Raw genomic sequence first — 16,807 nt, forward strand, 5'->3', positions numbered from 1 at the left:
TCTATGGCCGCCTCCTGCAGAAGCAGGACTCCTCAGACGATTAAGTCAAGGCACACCTGAGCCTCTATGGAAGAGCCCATTGAAAGGCTTCTTCAAATAGTAGTTACTCTTATGCACTGAGGCTTGTGTTTGTAGCTCATTAACTATTGTTCAGCATCTCATGTGATTTGAGGAATGAAGATGCATGGTCTGTAATCTTTTCTCATTAGCACAGAAGACCCACCATCTCTAAATTGACTAAGCCCAGGGGCATCTGTGGCCCAGTGTAGCAAAATCCACCTTTTCAGCATCTCAAGAGCATAGCTGAGATTGTTATTATGCCTGAGTAATGCTAAGGCATAACAATCTGCATAGATATCTTGTTTGAGACATTTCATGGGGTTTTGAGAAGGACCATTTTCTCCCCATAACTTACAATGGAGTAACTTAATCTTAGTACTGTTGGCATTTGGTCCAAATTATTCTTTTTTTGTAGGAGTTGTTCCAAGCATTGCAACATCCCAGGTCTCTACTCAACAGATGCCAGCAGTACTCCCTCCCTTGTGAAAACCAAAAATGTCTGCAGACAGTGCCAAGAATACCCCAGGGGCCAAATCACCCCTGATTGAAAACCGCTGGCCTTCAATATCCCTGGAACCTTGGTCTTTTACCATTCTGTCGGTGGAGCAAGGTGAAAGTGAAGCTTTCACAAGAACCCAGACATAAGAGGAAAAAGTGTGTTCTAAATGAGAGTCTAAAATTGTAGATTTAATTATGATGGCACCTAAATGTCTCCTTCACACAAACCCACAGCACAAGTGCACCTGTGCAGAAATAGGGAGCCACACACACACACAAACACGTAGAACCGTGCACTGGGGCCAAGAAACGAACACAATCTTTCTCCTCCCTCTTTCTCCTCCTCCCCGCCGTTCTCTCCTCCTCCCCTTCCCCTCCTTCCTTTCCCTCTCCCTCATCTTCTTCCTCTCCCTCCCTTCTTCTCTCTGTCCCTCTCTTTCTTTCTCCTGACACCTTAGCTGGTCTTCTGGACATAAACGAAATATGCAGAAATGCACCTGCACCTTTACTACCTGGAAGAATGCCGTTTAATGACTTTATGCATGTAACCACAATCTCCTTCATCAGCACAGATACAGTAACTGTCTCATTTCTTTTACTTAATCTGTTAAATACCGGTGGCCACATACGCACAAATTAGTAGTACCTGTAGATCAGCAGCACCCCCAGAGGCTTCCTCATTGCCCTAGCTATCCCCTAAATCAGGACACATTCAGCTGAGGAGGGGTCAACCCCCCATGAACTCCAGGAGACCAGCTGACTCCACGCAGTCGTCAGCCACTCCTGGGTCCTGTTTTCCTCCTGCCATTGCTGCTGTTGTGTCTGATGGTGACATTGTAGAAAACTGGCCCCAGGGAGTCCTCTGAGCCTTTGTCCTTGACGCTAGGTCAGATCCCTACCTACGCCTCAGAGGTATTCCACATTTGAGCTTCTTAAAGGTTATAGTCATCTCAGTCATTATTTCCGAAGTATGGGGTAACTGGGTCCACATGGGTTTCCCCACAAGTGAATAGCCCTGGTCTTGGGCCCAAGCCATCCATCCATTCTTCACCTTCCTCGATGATAAGTTACTCTTTGGGGAACCCTGGGGATCCTTCCCTGCCAAAGGTCCTTAATTAATATCTGTGCAAGGATTGAATGAAATTAACCCACACTTAATGAGTTGGCTTGGTTCCTATCCAGGTAGAAGTCCCTTTGCCTCCCAGAAAATTTGCTGTATCCTCTTCATCTCTGCAAAAGGCATGACGACATATATTTATGAGCTTGACATTTGCATAACTTGGAAAGTCTTTCAAGTGTTCTGGAAAGTAAAAAGAAATCTCTCTGCATTAGACTAGAAAGAGGAATGTCTGGCAGTTCCTCTCTCCGATGTCCAGGTTCTACCTCCCCAGGCACCTGTAGTTCACAGGCAGTGCCAGGCACTCAGGGGTCTTCCAATGGGGGAAACTGCTTTACACTTCAATCATGAACCGAAAGTGACTGTCCTCACCCAAGGGCAGCCATAGATCACAAAAGGGTGAAGAAACCTCTCTCTGCCTGGCAGAGCTCTAAGGCAAGGGAGAGAAGGCGCACCAGGCACATCAGGAGGAAAGTTGTCCCTGGTGATGAGGAATAAGGGGTCTGTGCAGGGCTGCTGGAGAGAGCACACATGCTCTACATGGAGACTCGGCATTTACAGAGATACTGGAGCAACTGCAAACCTGGACATAGTGAAAAAGGTACCTGATACCATGAAGGGGGCACCTCAGTATGTGGGGATGCAGTAGAAGGTTGAATCCGCAGGTGTAAGGAGCTCAAACCTTGCACCTTCCAAAGAAACGTCTGGCCCTTGACCTGCTCCTGGGGAATCCCCTCTAAACCCTTGGAATATCCTGCATGATGAGTGTCTCTGTGTACCGGGGCCTTTGTGCCACGACAGATAGTTTATGTTAACAATGTGATTTATGGTGGGGCCTTAGGTCATGCAGTATCAGCTTGATCTCTAGAGGGACTGGAGACTGAATAACTAAGTTCAGCCATGCAGACCATGAAGGCTGCATACCTACTCCATACCCCCAAAGATCCCCTGGACACCAAGGCTTGGATGAGCTTTCCTGGCTAACAATACTATATATGTGTTGTTAAGCATTGTTGCTGGGGGGATTCGATGCTGGCTGTGCAACCCCACTGGAAGCTTGTGCCTGGGCTCTCGTAGACTCTCTCTAGAGGTGCCTTTTACCTTTGCTTATTTTCATCTGCAGCCTTTTGCTGTAATAAATGCTAAGTGTGTGTATAACAGTTTTCTTGCCCTCTGAGTTCTACTAGTGAATCATTGAACCTGAGGGTGCTCATGGGGACTTCTGAGCCCAGTGGGACACACAGAATCAAGACAAGATGTCAGTTAAAACAACTCTCTAAACCTCCTCCTAATGATGAAGTTTTCATTATTGCCTACTTACAGGGCCTTGGAAGATCATATAGATCCCATAGGATGGCAAGTCTGATTGGTTGTGCATGTTTCACTTAACTGTACAGAAACAGTATATGTGAATCTCTCTAAAGTATGAATTCCATCTTGAATGCTTTTATTGTCTTTAAGAGTCTCAAGTTTAAGTCACCTCAAGTATCGCGCCAGAGTCTCCGTGGCTGAACTGGTTTGTGCAGGCTAGTGTGCCCATACATCCCCAGTTTTTAAATTGACAGGATTGCCTCAAGCATTGTAGGAGTTTCTTGAGCATGAAGACTAGATTTCCATGACTTTGAAGCAGGCAGGGAGTTCGGCGTTGCTGTATTAATTGTGAGGCCTCTAAAACGAAACCTTCTACCTTCAATGTTTTACACAGATTCACAGGAGAGGGAAAGAAAACGCTACTTCCAAGAATAATCACTTTCAATTAATTGATGATCTATCTGGAGCCTGGGTGAATTCTTCAAGTGTAGCCCAATTGGGAGAAGAGCCAGGATGATGGCATAGCCCCTGAAGTCATTGTTTTGCCCTAGTGTCATTTTCAAGGTCTCACACAGACTTGCAGATATTCTCAAGGCATTTTTGCTTTAAGGCTGAAAAAAAAACAAAAGAAGGAACTCAAGGTACTGAGACATAAACACTACAGAGACACAAATTAAACCCTGATGGCACCAGCAAGGGTCTAGGTTTTTCCGGAGAGCAAGTGTGGGCAGTGCACTGGACAGGGGTCACTACAGTGAGCCTGAGATGGTGGAAAGGACTCGTGCAAGACTCCATTGCTGTTAGCAGCAAAGTCTAGTGAGGAGCAGCTCCTATTTCTCCACTCATTGCCCACTGTTCTTTTCCAATACCCAGCTGTATCTAATGCATCTCCACAGTTTGCATGAGGCTAATTTAAACTCATTAATAAGCTGCTCAGTAAATGTAATATGTTGCGTGCATAGAGATTTTAATGCAGCAAGGACAAAAGAACTATTGAATTATGTGTTTGCAAGATTTCCTATTTCCTCTCCCCGCATCAGATAAAGGGATTCCTACCTTTGATTTCTGACCCCCCTCCCCACTCCTACTCCTAATGCCTATCTTTTTTTGTTGTTTAATGCAGGACAAAGGTGGTAGTAGAAAGAGAATACAGGAAACGTGGGATGGTGGACTTGCATAAGAAATAAGGACCCTGTGTTTGGGAAAGAAAAAAATAAAAGAGGCAGAAGGAAAGCAAAGTAAGCAGAAGAGGTAAATGGAAACACAGAGAAGAGCCAGAGAGTATGATTTTAGGAGAGCTGCTGAGTGATAAGTTGAAAAACGAAATATAAAGAGAGGCTTTAAGATGATGGCTTGTGAGAAGCGAGAAACAGTGGGGGGCAGAAAGAATAAGAAGAGTTTCTAAGAAGTGTGACGTGGATCCCAAGATCCCAGCTGGTGTTCTTCAGGACACATATGGAAAGATTGCGTTCTTACACCGTTTTGTTTGTTCAAACGTAAAACATTGCCAAGACTGAACCCTGTGAGCACACAGCTTATATTTGGGTTACAGTAAGAAGGGATTTTCTACACAATTTAATGTAGTTCCATGATATTTACAAGACCAGAATCCCTTGAGGTAGTTCAGGTAGATGGCATGATGAGATGGCCAGACCGTTAGTTTTGGGACTTTGTTTGCAGAGGTGAGAGAAAAAACAAAGCTGATACCTGGAATGTCTGGGAGTAAATGAAGCTTTGAAGCTACCAGGACAAGGAGAGAGGTACCATATTGAGACGTAAATTCTAGTACTTCACTCTGCCTGCTTTTGCGTGAATTATTTGTATACATTTTTCCTTTGGTCAAGAATTTCAGCATTTGTATGTGAGTATTACTTTGTTTTATTTTTATTTGTCTTTTTAGCTTACATGGGAGCTCTGTGGCTAAGAGAATTTTCTGAGTTCACGCAGAGAGCAACAACGCTCGGTCAGGCTGACTCCTGCTGTGTTTTTCCCTAGACCTTATTGCAAACATCAAGCTGTCAGCTTAAAGAAAATAAGAAAAATCCTTGCTGGTCTTTGTCCCAAATTAATGAGTACTAGATGAGCTACAGCATTCCCAGGACCTCTGGAAATCACTCAGAGTTACACAACCCTTTGGTATAATGCGTTCGTTGCAAAGTTACAACATAGTCAAGCTGTGTACTTACTGTGTGAGTGGGACACCCTTTTCACCCTCTGACAGATGTATGTTGCATTCTTCAGAAACCAGGAATAGTATTCAAGACAGTATCTAAAGATTTAAATCACAGTGGGGAGTAATAACTATCCTGTGATGGCTATTAGAAGACAGCCAGAGTTTTAAAAGTAAACACATGAACATGAACTATATGGCCAATTATTCACAGCAAGGAACCCTCTGTCCATCTTTAAAGGGTGTCAGAGGAGAGATAGGAAAGAAGGCTGGGTAGGAAGAAGTTCAGACTTTGGGGCCAGCAAGACTTATTTTTGGCCCTTGCCCCACTACGTGCTAGGATGCATGACTTCAAGCTGATAACTGAATTCTCTGGACTTGAGTTTTCTCATACACAAATGAAAGGCAATAATAGAACCTGTATTCGCAGGTTGTTGAGGATAACGGATAGATAACATATGTAATAGACAGATAACAAGATGCAAGGATATCTTACACGGGGATAAGATAACATATGTGAAGTTCCTGAACAGTACCCAGCACACAAGATGTGCTCAACAAATGGTGAAATTTGTTTGTTTACTAATTTATTTTAGTGGGAGATGAAGAGAGAGAAAGTGGAGAGCTGCTGTCATTACCAGAGCAGCAAACACTTTGCAAAGTAACATTCTGTTCTTGGTCAGGGGCAGCAGGAGCTGCATCAAAGGGCTGTGGTGAAAAGATCACTCACTCAATTAATAGGAAAAAGAGTTTTCAGTGCAGGCTGTGTCACTAGCTCATTGTATGACTCTGGGAATTCACTTCTCTTTCAATCCCTCATCTGATATATGAGGAGGATGGGCTAAACATTCTCAATTTCTCTTCCATCTCTATTAGTCTGTGATTCTAGCATACTCTAGAGAGTTTTGCAACTAATTGCTCAAGTCAAGCTTGTGGTAGAGATTTTCCAAGGGCTATCACCCCCAATTTATAGGAAAGTGCGAATCTGAGGAAACTGAGGCACAGAGATTAAATAACTCGCCCAAGGATACATTGCTTTCTGGTGGTAGTGTTGGATTTTAACCCAGGTAACCCACTTTATGCCATTCTGGTGGGCAATAAGATCAATATCTGAGTCAGGACCCTGCCAGGAAAACAACCTGGTGATTCTATAGAGGGACTTTAATACTGTGAATCAGTCATAAAGGGCTGAAGGAACCAACAGGGGAAGGTGAGGTAACTCCGTATTAGCAGCTACAGGGACTTGCTGGGCATGGAGGCACAGACTAAGGAAGTGTTGTGGCCAGAGCATAGAAGGCAACGGCCTCTGGTGGCAGCTGGGACCACAGAGTTGAGGCTGTCATGAGGATTCCTTGTGGAAGCTGGAAACACAGAGGAGACAGAGCCACTCCTGGAAATATTGCACACAACAGAAAGAGAGGGGGAGAAATTCCCTAACTTCTCCCCTCTACTGCCCTCCAATCTCCTCTCAGTATCTTCTACAGGATGAACTCACAGGAATCTGGTTGACAAGGTTCTGGGAAAGTTAGTTTGTACAATTCAGCCCCTTTCATTAAAGAGCCAACTACAGAAAGGGCAGGAAATGGATACAAGAGTGAAAAAGCAAGTGGTGAACACACCCAGGACGCTTTTTGTGAGCCTGCAAACCTGTACTCTTAAGGAACCTTTCAAAAGTTCCAGAGACAGGATGTCAAGGTTGGCCAACTCAGCAGCAGACATGGACACCAGATACGTGGTTAGCACACACATTGTGCCAGCGATGGGATTCACACTTGGCTGCCCGAGTGGACAAGACAGCAATCACAACAGTGTCTTCATCAGCAACCACAGAGTGCAGCGTTCCAGGTACCACGCAGGAACAATTAGATATATCATTTCATTTCATTTCATTTCATTTCATTTCATTTTGTTCTCACAACACTGTCAGTGTAAGTAAGAATGCTGTTACCCTCTTATATGAATGGTGCTCCTGGAGTTGTGCAACATGTGGCCTAGACTATAGGCAGGATTGTACCCATTTTGTAGATGAACAAACTGAGGTTCAGAGGTTAAATGGTTAGCCCAAGACCACATAGCTAGTAAAAGTGGCAGAGACTAAATTTAAACCCAGGCCTGCCTGGCTCAAATCCCTATCCTCTCTATAGCAAACTAAGCTACCTACTAGCTTTAGTGGCCTTGGTTCTATGGTCTAATCCCATTCCTTCTTAGCTAGTGTAACAATCTTCAAGTCATACTTTCTAGTAACAGCAACAAAACTTCTTAGAAAGCTGCTGTGATAGAGGATATCAAGCAACCTTGGAACGTGATCTGCTTTAGGACATCATCATCCAAACTAAGGTGCTCTGTGAAACTGCAAAATGTGAGGCCAGGATTTAAGTTGCAGCAACCACAGAAACATGACCCATACCATTCACAAGCCAAAAAGCTGCCACTCTGTGTCTGAATTCCCTTTGACAGAGTACATGGCTTTCAGGATGAATGGGAATTTCTTGCCTCTATGATTGATTAGGAGAGAAACTATTTAAACATGACATGTGCTTTCCCCAAGCTCTGTGGCAGAGGCATCCTCTACAAGTATTGTGAAATGAATGAACAATAGATAAATGATCATGGTTATTATTTTGCAGGGAATGGAGTCAAAGTCCTGTTCATAACAAGAATAGGTATTCCTCACATGGACTGAAGGAGGCATTTCCTGCAGAATAGGCTAGATGGTCTCAGAAGAAAATCAGTTGTTAAGGTGGCCTATTTTGTTTGTCTTCAGTTCTTCAGGGCAGACATCAGCTGCAATACCATGGCTAGGATGAGCTGAAACTAGTGTTGATGCATCCATGATTACACCAGCCCCTTGCACCAGACCAGAGCTGCTGCATGCACTGTGGAGTCAGTAGCAGCCTGAATGGAGAAGAAGCCATTGACACTAGACTGGGGCCTGAGGTAGCAAAGTTTATAAGTCACCAGAGCTTTGCCATCCTTCAAGGGGTGTGCCCCAAGAATGGTGCTGGGGGTCCTAAGAAGGAAAGGTTTCAAGAGATGACCCTGGGAGGGAGATGATGTGAAGAGAATGGGAGTTTAGGGTATCTCAGTTTAAAAATGGACAGGATTTAGAGGGCTGGATTTCAAGAATTCTGTATGTTGTATTTATTCTGAACAAGGAGGAAGTAGAAAGCTTGGAAGAGGGACAGATGGAGCACTACAGTGAAAGTCAAAGAGAGCATATAACAGGTGACCCAGGTACTTAAAAGGCAAGGTAGTCCTGAATAGGGACATGCCAGAGACTTGGTCTCCCATCTTTGCTGCAGCCACATTGAACATCTCAGTGGCCCTCAGATGCTCCAGGCTGCCTGTCACTCCATCTTTACAGATGCTATTTCTTTTGCCTGGAAAATTCCTATTCCTCCATACAACCCCGTTAGTTATTTCTCCTGGGATCCCATAGCATGTTATTCAGGTCTGCTAGAGCGCTTGTCAACTGCTTTGAAATTTGTCTTTTTACATTGCCAACTTTCCCACTCGTGTTTTTTTTCATTGCAAAGGCTATGTTCAACAAACATACTGAATAATGCCACCTCCCCAACTCTAATATTCTTGGCCTATATTCAGTGCATGAGTTTATAGAAAAATTTACTATTCAGTGAAAATACACAGAAAAGAAGGGACAAACCCAGGCAAATGGGTGCTTCATTGCTCTAAATTTAAACTCAAACTTCTCTCTGAAAATGTATGCCTTTTTCATGTATTCATTCAGCCATGATCTACAATATGAACGTTTTCAAATGTGATGTTTTCCAAGGGGATATGATTAACAGGTTTTTGCCTAGGCGCGTGACTTGGTTCTATTACCTATAATGCCATATTCTAATTTGTGTTTATGACCATTTCTTCCTTCCAACTATGAAAGCCTCAGTTTCTGAGGCTATTTCTGATTCATCTCTAGATCCCCATGGCTTAGCACAGAGCATCACAGATATATAGCAGAGACTCAATACACATTGTTAGTTCAGTTAGTGAGTAAAGGATCTCCAAAAGTGGGCTATTTTAGACAATACAGAAAGTATTGTTGTGAAAATTTTCTTTAGAATAAGCCTGGACTGTGGGTCTATAGGTCTTACTTAATGCTCTCTGTGAATGAGGAAACGTCCTTCCAACAGGGGATCAAAGATTACAGCTGGAAAGGGGTGGTAGGAAATGGCTGCCCACCTGGGCTTGAGACTCAGAGGCAGAAATTTTAAAAGCTGATGGATCCTGAGAGTAGTCTCCAGACCACTGGAGCAGGAGTATTCATCTATGTTATTTAGTTCTGCATTTACAGCCAAGAATAAATCCCAGAAGAAAGAATAGTATGTCAGCATTGTAGGACAGAAAATGTCCATGGCTAGACCTTATTAATATGAAACAGGGTCTGCTTTCTAGGGATTTATGAAGGAACTGGAATTTAGATAGACATATCTTCTATTTATTCTCTCCTAGCAAATCTCACCAGGCTGAGGGCATTTGGGTTAAAGAACCACTCAAGATCCTCTGCCATAATTCCACTTGTCATGACACAAGTCAACTTAACACAACTCAACATAGCTCAATTAATCTAAACTCAACACAATTCAACTTAACTCACCTCAACTCAACACAGGTCAACTCATCACAACTCCAGTTCAACTAAACTTAACTTCAATTCAACTAAACTCAATTGTACTTATTGTGTCAGGTACTGCACTTGGTTCTGGGGACCAACAACGAATGAGATTCCATCATGAATCTCAAGGATGTGACTGTCTAGTAGAGGACTCACTGGAGAGTTGCTTTCCTTGAGGGACCCCCTGCCACCTGTCTGTGAATTGCCTATTGCCTGACTCGCTGCCTTGCGGCCTGCAGAAAAGCCACACAGAATAAGAAAACTATAAATGTTGGATGTGAAAAGAAGCCACTGGGCCAGGTTACCTCATGTCCTCTGTCCTGGGACTCCTCTGGCTCATGCAAAGGCATTGCTGAAAGAAGCGACACAGCTCCATCAGGCATGGGTTGAGCCTCTGGATGGCCAGGGTGAGAGGAGCAGCTGCCATGGCTCCCACCTTGAAGAGCGGCTGAGGACACCCTAGAAGATGCAATCCCAGATCAATCAAATCAGTAAGAGTTTAGCAAGCATCTTCTCTTTGTTAAGCCCTGCACCAGGTGAATATGGTCTTGTCCTGATCTCATGTAGCTCTGAGACAGACAGGTAAACATAGCACTCCTCACCATTACCCAATAAAGCTACTGTGAAAGTTTTAAGAGAAGGGTGGAAAGAAGGTGGCGATGAAGTTCCAGTAGGAAGACAGAGATAGTTTCACTGAGAAGCAAATATTAAACAGGGATCTAGGACGTTGAATAGAAATGCATCAGGTGGAGGGCATTTCTGGTGTAAGGGACAGAGCATGCAATGACTCTGAATGATGTAAAGGGGTGACTTACTGAGGGGGATTGGAGAAAAACTGGAGGATAGGGGTATGAGGTATGTATACGTATGTGTGTGCACAGGGTACGTGTGTGCATGTGTGTGTGTGTATGTGCATGCATGTGAGAGCATATGGATGTGTATTTGCCTACATGTGAGCCTGTGTGTGCAAGGAGGAGAGAAGGAAGGGCAGGTTGAAAGATGAGACTGGCATGCTGGGTCACTGGAGAGTCCAGCTCTGAGTTTGTGAGTTCTCTGTTTCCATCAAGTGAAAGTTAATTATGTTTCCATGAACCAGATTTTCAGTGTTGTTTAATTTGCAGCTTTTAGGAGAAGGAAGGCCAAAGATAACATAAGGAAAGACTAGATCATTTTTAATAAAAATTCCAACTTCTTGGAATCTCCCGAGGTTCAGATAGCTTCCTATGGCTACACCTACATTTCCTTACATGGAAAAAGAGGAAGGCCCATCCTTCTCATATAGGATGACTGGGTGGATTAAATGAGACAATTTATACAAGGCATATTGCAAAGTTGTTGGCATAAAGTGAACAATAAACAATAGCAATTATTATTGTTATTTATTTATTTATTAAATCTTTACTGAGCTTCACTGCATGCTAGGCACTGATGGCAGCCACTAGAGATACAACAATGATTAAGAAGAAAAAGGGCCTTCCTCTCACAGAGCTTACTTTCTAGGGACTGGAAGGTTGTATTATAATATTACTAATAGTCTTCCAATGGGCATTCACTAATCACTATCAGGAAAAATTATCTAAAACCTGGTATAAGCAAAAAGGATTACTGAGTATCCTTTTAATGCAGTTTTGGTTATTGTCTAGCAGACTGTCTGGGGACTGTCTGGGTAAAAAGGATTGTGCACCACTAATTGACTTTCTATTGGATGGGTGATTTTACAGCTATCAAAGGGTAGATGTTAACTGATAGCAATATAAATAATTCTTGTCTAAGAGCGATGCAAATGATTTGTGTCCATAGCAATGTAAATGAATTTTGTCTGGTAGAGGTGCAATTGATTTTTGTCCAGTTAAAAAAAAGAAAGAGTTTATTGCTGTGGGACATCAATTCACTTGAGAATTCCTTTGACTGATTACATAAATCTTTTTCCCTCAAATTCTACATTGAACCATCTTTTACATCTTTCTGGTTTCCTCATTGCTTAATGAGTTCAATAATATCTTTGACATGTTGACATGTATTCATTTAATATTTTTTCTGTCATGTTTGAACATTTTCAAAATTATAATCTAGTACTAATTACTTATTTTCATTTTTTACTTTTTGTAGAGATGGGGTCTTGCTATGTTGCCCAGGCTGATCTCAAACTCCTAGGCTCAAGAGATCCTCCCACCTAAGCCTCCCAAAGAGCTGGAATTACAGGTGTGAGACACCACATCTGACTAGTAATATATTTATTGAAGTGGAGACAGGGCTCATAATATTAGCAGAAGACTTTTTAAAAAGGTAGAAAGAAAGTATTTTATTCTGAGTTAACTAGAACATTAAACCCTCTGGAACATTGACCAATTTCCATCAACGTGTAACGATTTTTTCTCTATCAGTTATTGTGCACCTACTATGTATCAGGCACTCTCCTAAGATCTTTGCATGTATTATTTATTCTAATTCCCACAAATCTCGTGAAGTAGACATCAGAAATATACAGAAGAGGATACAGAGGGTCTGAGTGATTCTGCAATTGGATCAGTCATGCAACAGGGGGTGACTCCAGCCAGATCTGACTCTGGAGCCTGTGCTCATAACCATCACGCTTCACTACTTAACATAATTAACATTCCCAAGGCTTGATTTCCATGTCCTTTTCCCCACCCCATCCCATCCAAGCTTCTCCAACTCAGGAAATGACACTTGGGAGATCCACTTAATTGCTCAAACTTGGGCATGATTTTTGGTTCCCTCTTGTGCTCACTCCACCATCACTGCATCCTCTTGGTTCTATCTCCTAAATATCTTCCAAGTCTCTCTTAACCACACAGTCACCATCACCTCACAAGTTTCCCTGCTCCCAGCCTCTCCCACTCCTCCCCATTCTGTAGTCAGAGAAACCTTTCTGTAACACAAATCTGATCATACTACTCTCACTTGCCTCAGAAGTCTACACTCCTTGTGGTGACAAAGCCCTGTTAATCTCACTCTTGGCTGCCTTTCCAGCCTCATTCCACACTACCCTCACTTTCAGCACCAGAGTTCTAGCCCCACAGGCCTTTCTCAGTCCCTGGGAAACATCAGTCCTTTTAAGGTATAGAGCCTTTGCTTAAACTTTGCCTTTGCTTAGAATGCACCTTGTTCAGATGCCACATACTCAATTGGTAAACTCTTGAACAATCCGCTCACCTGAAGGTAATTTCTTCCTCTTTGGATATACATAGCAGTTGCTACATCTCTCAAGAATCTAGCCACTTTTTTTCTTTCAATTGTAGTTTTTGTTTTTTACATATGGCGTATCTTGGGAAAGGTGACACGCAGGTATGGAATGAACACAAGGTTTGAAATTAGATCTGGGGTCAAAATGCAGTCTCCTTTTATATGTAGAATTTATCATAATTCCTTAATGAGATATTACCTCTCTTGCAGAATTATTGTGAAGAGAGAGTAAAAATAGGCCTAGCATAGTTAGTGCCTGGAAGTAAGTAGGAGCTCAATAAATATTTATTAAATGGATGAATGAGTGGATGCCAAATACTTTGTGGCATGATTTTTTTTTTCTGGATGAGCAGAATAAGTTACTGAGAAATGCCAGAACTCCTTTAACTTACAATTATATTTTTCATTACATAGGTAGGTAGATGGATGGTAGATGCATAGGTGAATGTCTATGATATGGAAGTTAAGAAATAAAGATAGATAGAAAGATGATAACTAGGTAGATGATGGATAGGTGGGTTGATTAAAGGAAGAATGGATAGATAGCTTGGATAAATATCTATTAGATAGATGACAGATGAGTGGGTAGATTAATAGATAGATAGACATGGTAAATACCTATTAGATAAAAAAGTAGATAGAGCTAACAAGATAGACAGATAGATGATAGATATGGCTATACAGATAGCTATAGATACATGAATACAGATACAGATATAGATGTAGCTATGGACACAGACACCAATAGAGACATAGACACAGATATAGTCAACCTGTTTTCTAAAACTCGATCTCACAGCTGCCTCCATCTGCACCACCCTGTTTCTTTAGAACTCCTGGGAGAAAAGGGATACAATTTCCTTAGTAGCATAATCTTTCATTCATTTTTCATGGCAGGCTGAGAGTAAGGCTGGGGCAGATCTGAGGTGACATGAAAAAGGAGACGGGGCAGGCTCCAGCAGTTTAATGATGCCCTGTTGACATATGCCTGGATGGTACAGGAACTGGTATACAAAGGTATTCAGGAGTGGGAGGAGCCTGAGGACTCAGGCAGCTTTGAAGCCCTAGCATTGTGTCCATTTCTTTCTTATGGAAACTGGCTCAACAGAAAAGAGCAGAGTGAGACGTCCAAAAGCTGGAAAAATGCAGCAAAAACCGTAGCAGCTCAAGTCCTCAGCCTCTGTCAGGACTTCTGAAAACAGAGCTACGGACCCAGGAAATGGTCTTTTTCTAGATCCATAAGAATTAACTGTGCAGGGTGGAAAGGGGAGGGTATCCCTTTACAGAACAACAGGGCATCACACCAAGCAGATGAGGTTGCATTTTGGAGTCACCTTTTTCATTCCTTCCTCCTTCACTGCTAACAATGCTGCTCATTGTAAGAGCAGCTTCTATTTGCAAAGTGCCCAGCATGCTGCTCAATAGACATTCACTTGATAAAAGTTGATTGAATTAAGTTCTACAGAGCACTATTCTTCCAAACCACTTCCACACACATTATCTTACTTAATGCAAAACTCTGTCAGAAAGAAAAAAAAAAACAGGCTTTTTTAGTGCCTACAAAAATTGCAATTATTCTTGCTTTACAGTTGAGGAAACTGAATCCTGGAAGTTGAGTACTGGAGGCAACCTCACCAGTAAACGGCTGAGCTAAGATTTAAATCCCAGCAGTTTGACTCTAAATTTACCAAACGAATCTCTCTTTATTCTACTACACGACCTTGTTCAAAATAAACACAAGCAATAGTAGTGACTGGGCACTGGTACTTACTTGAAACTTGATGGGGTCTTGGGACCAGGACTGGCTCTTCCCCAGGGGTGAATGGCCACTCTGCAGGGAGATCACGTGCAAAGGATAAGAATGGCCTTACCGAAGTCAAAACGGAATTACCTTGGGTGATACACACAGCGAGAAACTCATAACATCTTAAAGATACAGCATTCTTGAAAGCTATAGGGAACTGATAGCCAAAAAAAAAAAAAAAAAGGGAAGTGATTTATGAAAGACCACACGGCAATTTAGCAGCAAGGCAACGCTTATAAACCAGCTCTTCTGACTCTTTTTCTGCTGGAAACAATAAAGCAGAATAACCTGCTTAGATTGCTTACTGGTACCCCGTCCCACCGTGCCCTTGTCCCCAAGCTTCCCGCCCCTCCCATCCCCCGCACCCGGACCTCCACTTCCGTACTGAGTTTCTCTCTCCCACGGTGCGTTCTCACCTGTCTGTGGATCTTTGGGGGCCGTTGCCTTGGTTGGACTCGCAGTCTGTGTGCCATGGGTGAATGCTCCTGGGAGGAGATGAGAGAAAGGTGAGCCTGCATCTCTTCTAAGGGGCCCTGAGGGAGAAGAGGACCAGGGCGACCAATCCTGCCCTATCCAACAAATGTTGGTTAAGCCAGGTACCAGGCAGGGCTTTAAGAAGCAGAGATGAGTAAGAAACTGAACCCACAATGGAGGTGCTCCCAGTGTGGAAGAGGAAATGGGAAAATCTCGTCATGGCTGTAATACAGCGTGATGGGTGCCACTGAAAAGCAGATAACATTGGCAAGGTATGGTGACCCTGCATGCGAGAGCAATGGTGCTGTGCAGGAAGTGTCCAATGTGGGTGCTGCTGGGCAAAGAAAAAATGAGTTGCTTCTCATTCCTCTGAGTCTTAGTGTACACCTTGCTCCATCCCACCCCCGATAAATTGCCTGCCATTTTCATGAGCAAGTATGGGCTCAGTTCAAGAATTTTTATATCGGGTTCATGAAGCTTTAGTTTAAGGGTCACTTCAGGACTTGATCCTCGCTGTTAAGATTCTGGCCTCTGGCGAAACCAGCAATACAGTCTCCTTGTAGGATATGAGTGAGACAGAAGCTCGAGCAGGCAAGTTCCCTCATAGTGGAAGGAAAGAGGTGAGGCTGAGAAACAGCCGGGGCACAGGTGATAGACACCCAGTTCAGCTGGGGCAGGTGACATCTACTCTGAGTCAAGCAGCACAGCAGATCTGGAGGAAAGTGGGCTTTGTAGGCACAGCAAAGTGCATAAATAAAGACCTGGAGATGTCAGCAGTAAGCAGTGTGCTGTGTCTGCAGTGTAGAGGAGGAAGGTAGAGGGGTGAGGTGAGACTGAGCAGCAGGCAGGGCACAGTGCCTGGGTCCATCCATCCCAGTTGTCATACTGCTTGTTACTTATTAAGTGCCTCTGCTAGGACCGTGAGTGTTACAGTGTCCAATTCAACACACTTCCACTCCTAGTGCTGTGTAAGCACCAGAGGTGGATAGTGTGACACATTTGCACACAGATGATGACAGGAAGGCGACAGAACTCCATGAGGCAATCCTGTTATTTTCTTAGGATGGGTCAGGATAGTCTTTTGACTTGCTTTCAGGCATTTGACTGCGAGTCCCCAAGACAGAAGACACCTATTGACGCTTGCTGCCCTGGTATGTTTCTAGGCAGTTCTAGAAGCTGAGTGGCCTTAGCCACACCCAAATACAGAGTTTGCTTCTCTATAGAATCTCAGAGAATTAGTCCTGAAAGGGACTGAGGCCAAGAGCAGATGCATGTTCTCCTCTGAAAGGCATCCTGTTGGCCACTACCCTTTCCAAAGTGTGTCTCCCAAGGCTGGTGGCAGTGACCTGCTGTGGGTAGGATGGGACAGGTTAGTAAGAGTTGCCATTTATTGAGTGCTTCCCAGCTGCTATGCGCTGAACTGACACCACCTATTTTAATCATCCCAACAATTCTGAAAGTTTCAGGACTCAGTTGAAGAAAATTGCCTAAGGACACAAAGTGGTCGGGCAAGGTTTCAACACAGCTGTAATG

General features: G+C 43.3%; 1 protein-coding gene across 1 annotated transcript in view; it reads right to left on the minus strand.

The window, feature by feature from the left end:
* Nucleotides 1-3,553: 3,553 nt before the first annotated feature.
* The window catches only part of HHLA1 (HHLA1 neighbor of OC90), a 36,816-nt gene continuing 23,562 nt past the window's right edge, over nt 3,554-16,807 (minus strand). Inside the window, exons 12-16 of the mRNA XM_064384142.1 lie at nt 15,217-15,285; nt 14,768-14,842; nt 10,095-10,248; nt 5,173-5,255; nt 3,554-3,597 (exon numbers count right to left, since the gene is read on the minus strand). Coding sequence (XP_064240212.1) covers nt 3,554-3,597; nt 5,173-5,255; nt 10,095-10,248; nt 14,768-14,842; nt 15,217-15,285 — 425 coding nt within the window. The remainder of the gene's footprint in view (nt 3,598-5,172; nt 5,256-10,094; nt 10,249-14,767; nt 14,843-15,216; nt 15,286-16,807) is intronic.

The sequence above is a fragment of the Aotus nancymaae genome, unplaced genomic scaffold, assembly GCF_030222135.1.
Source record: "Aotus nancymaae isolate 86718 unplaced genomic scaffold, 86718_ANA_hifiasm-v0.15.2.pri h1tg000036l, whole genome shotgun sequence".
NCBI lineage: Eukaryota > Metazoa > Chordata > Mammalia > Primates > Aotidae > Aotus > Aotus nancymaae.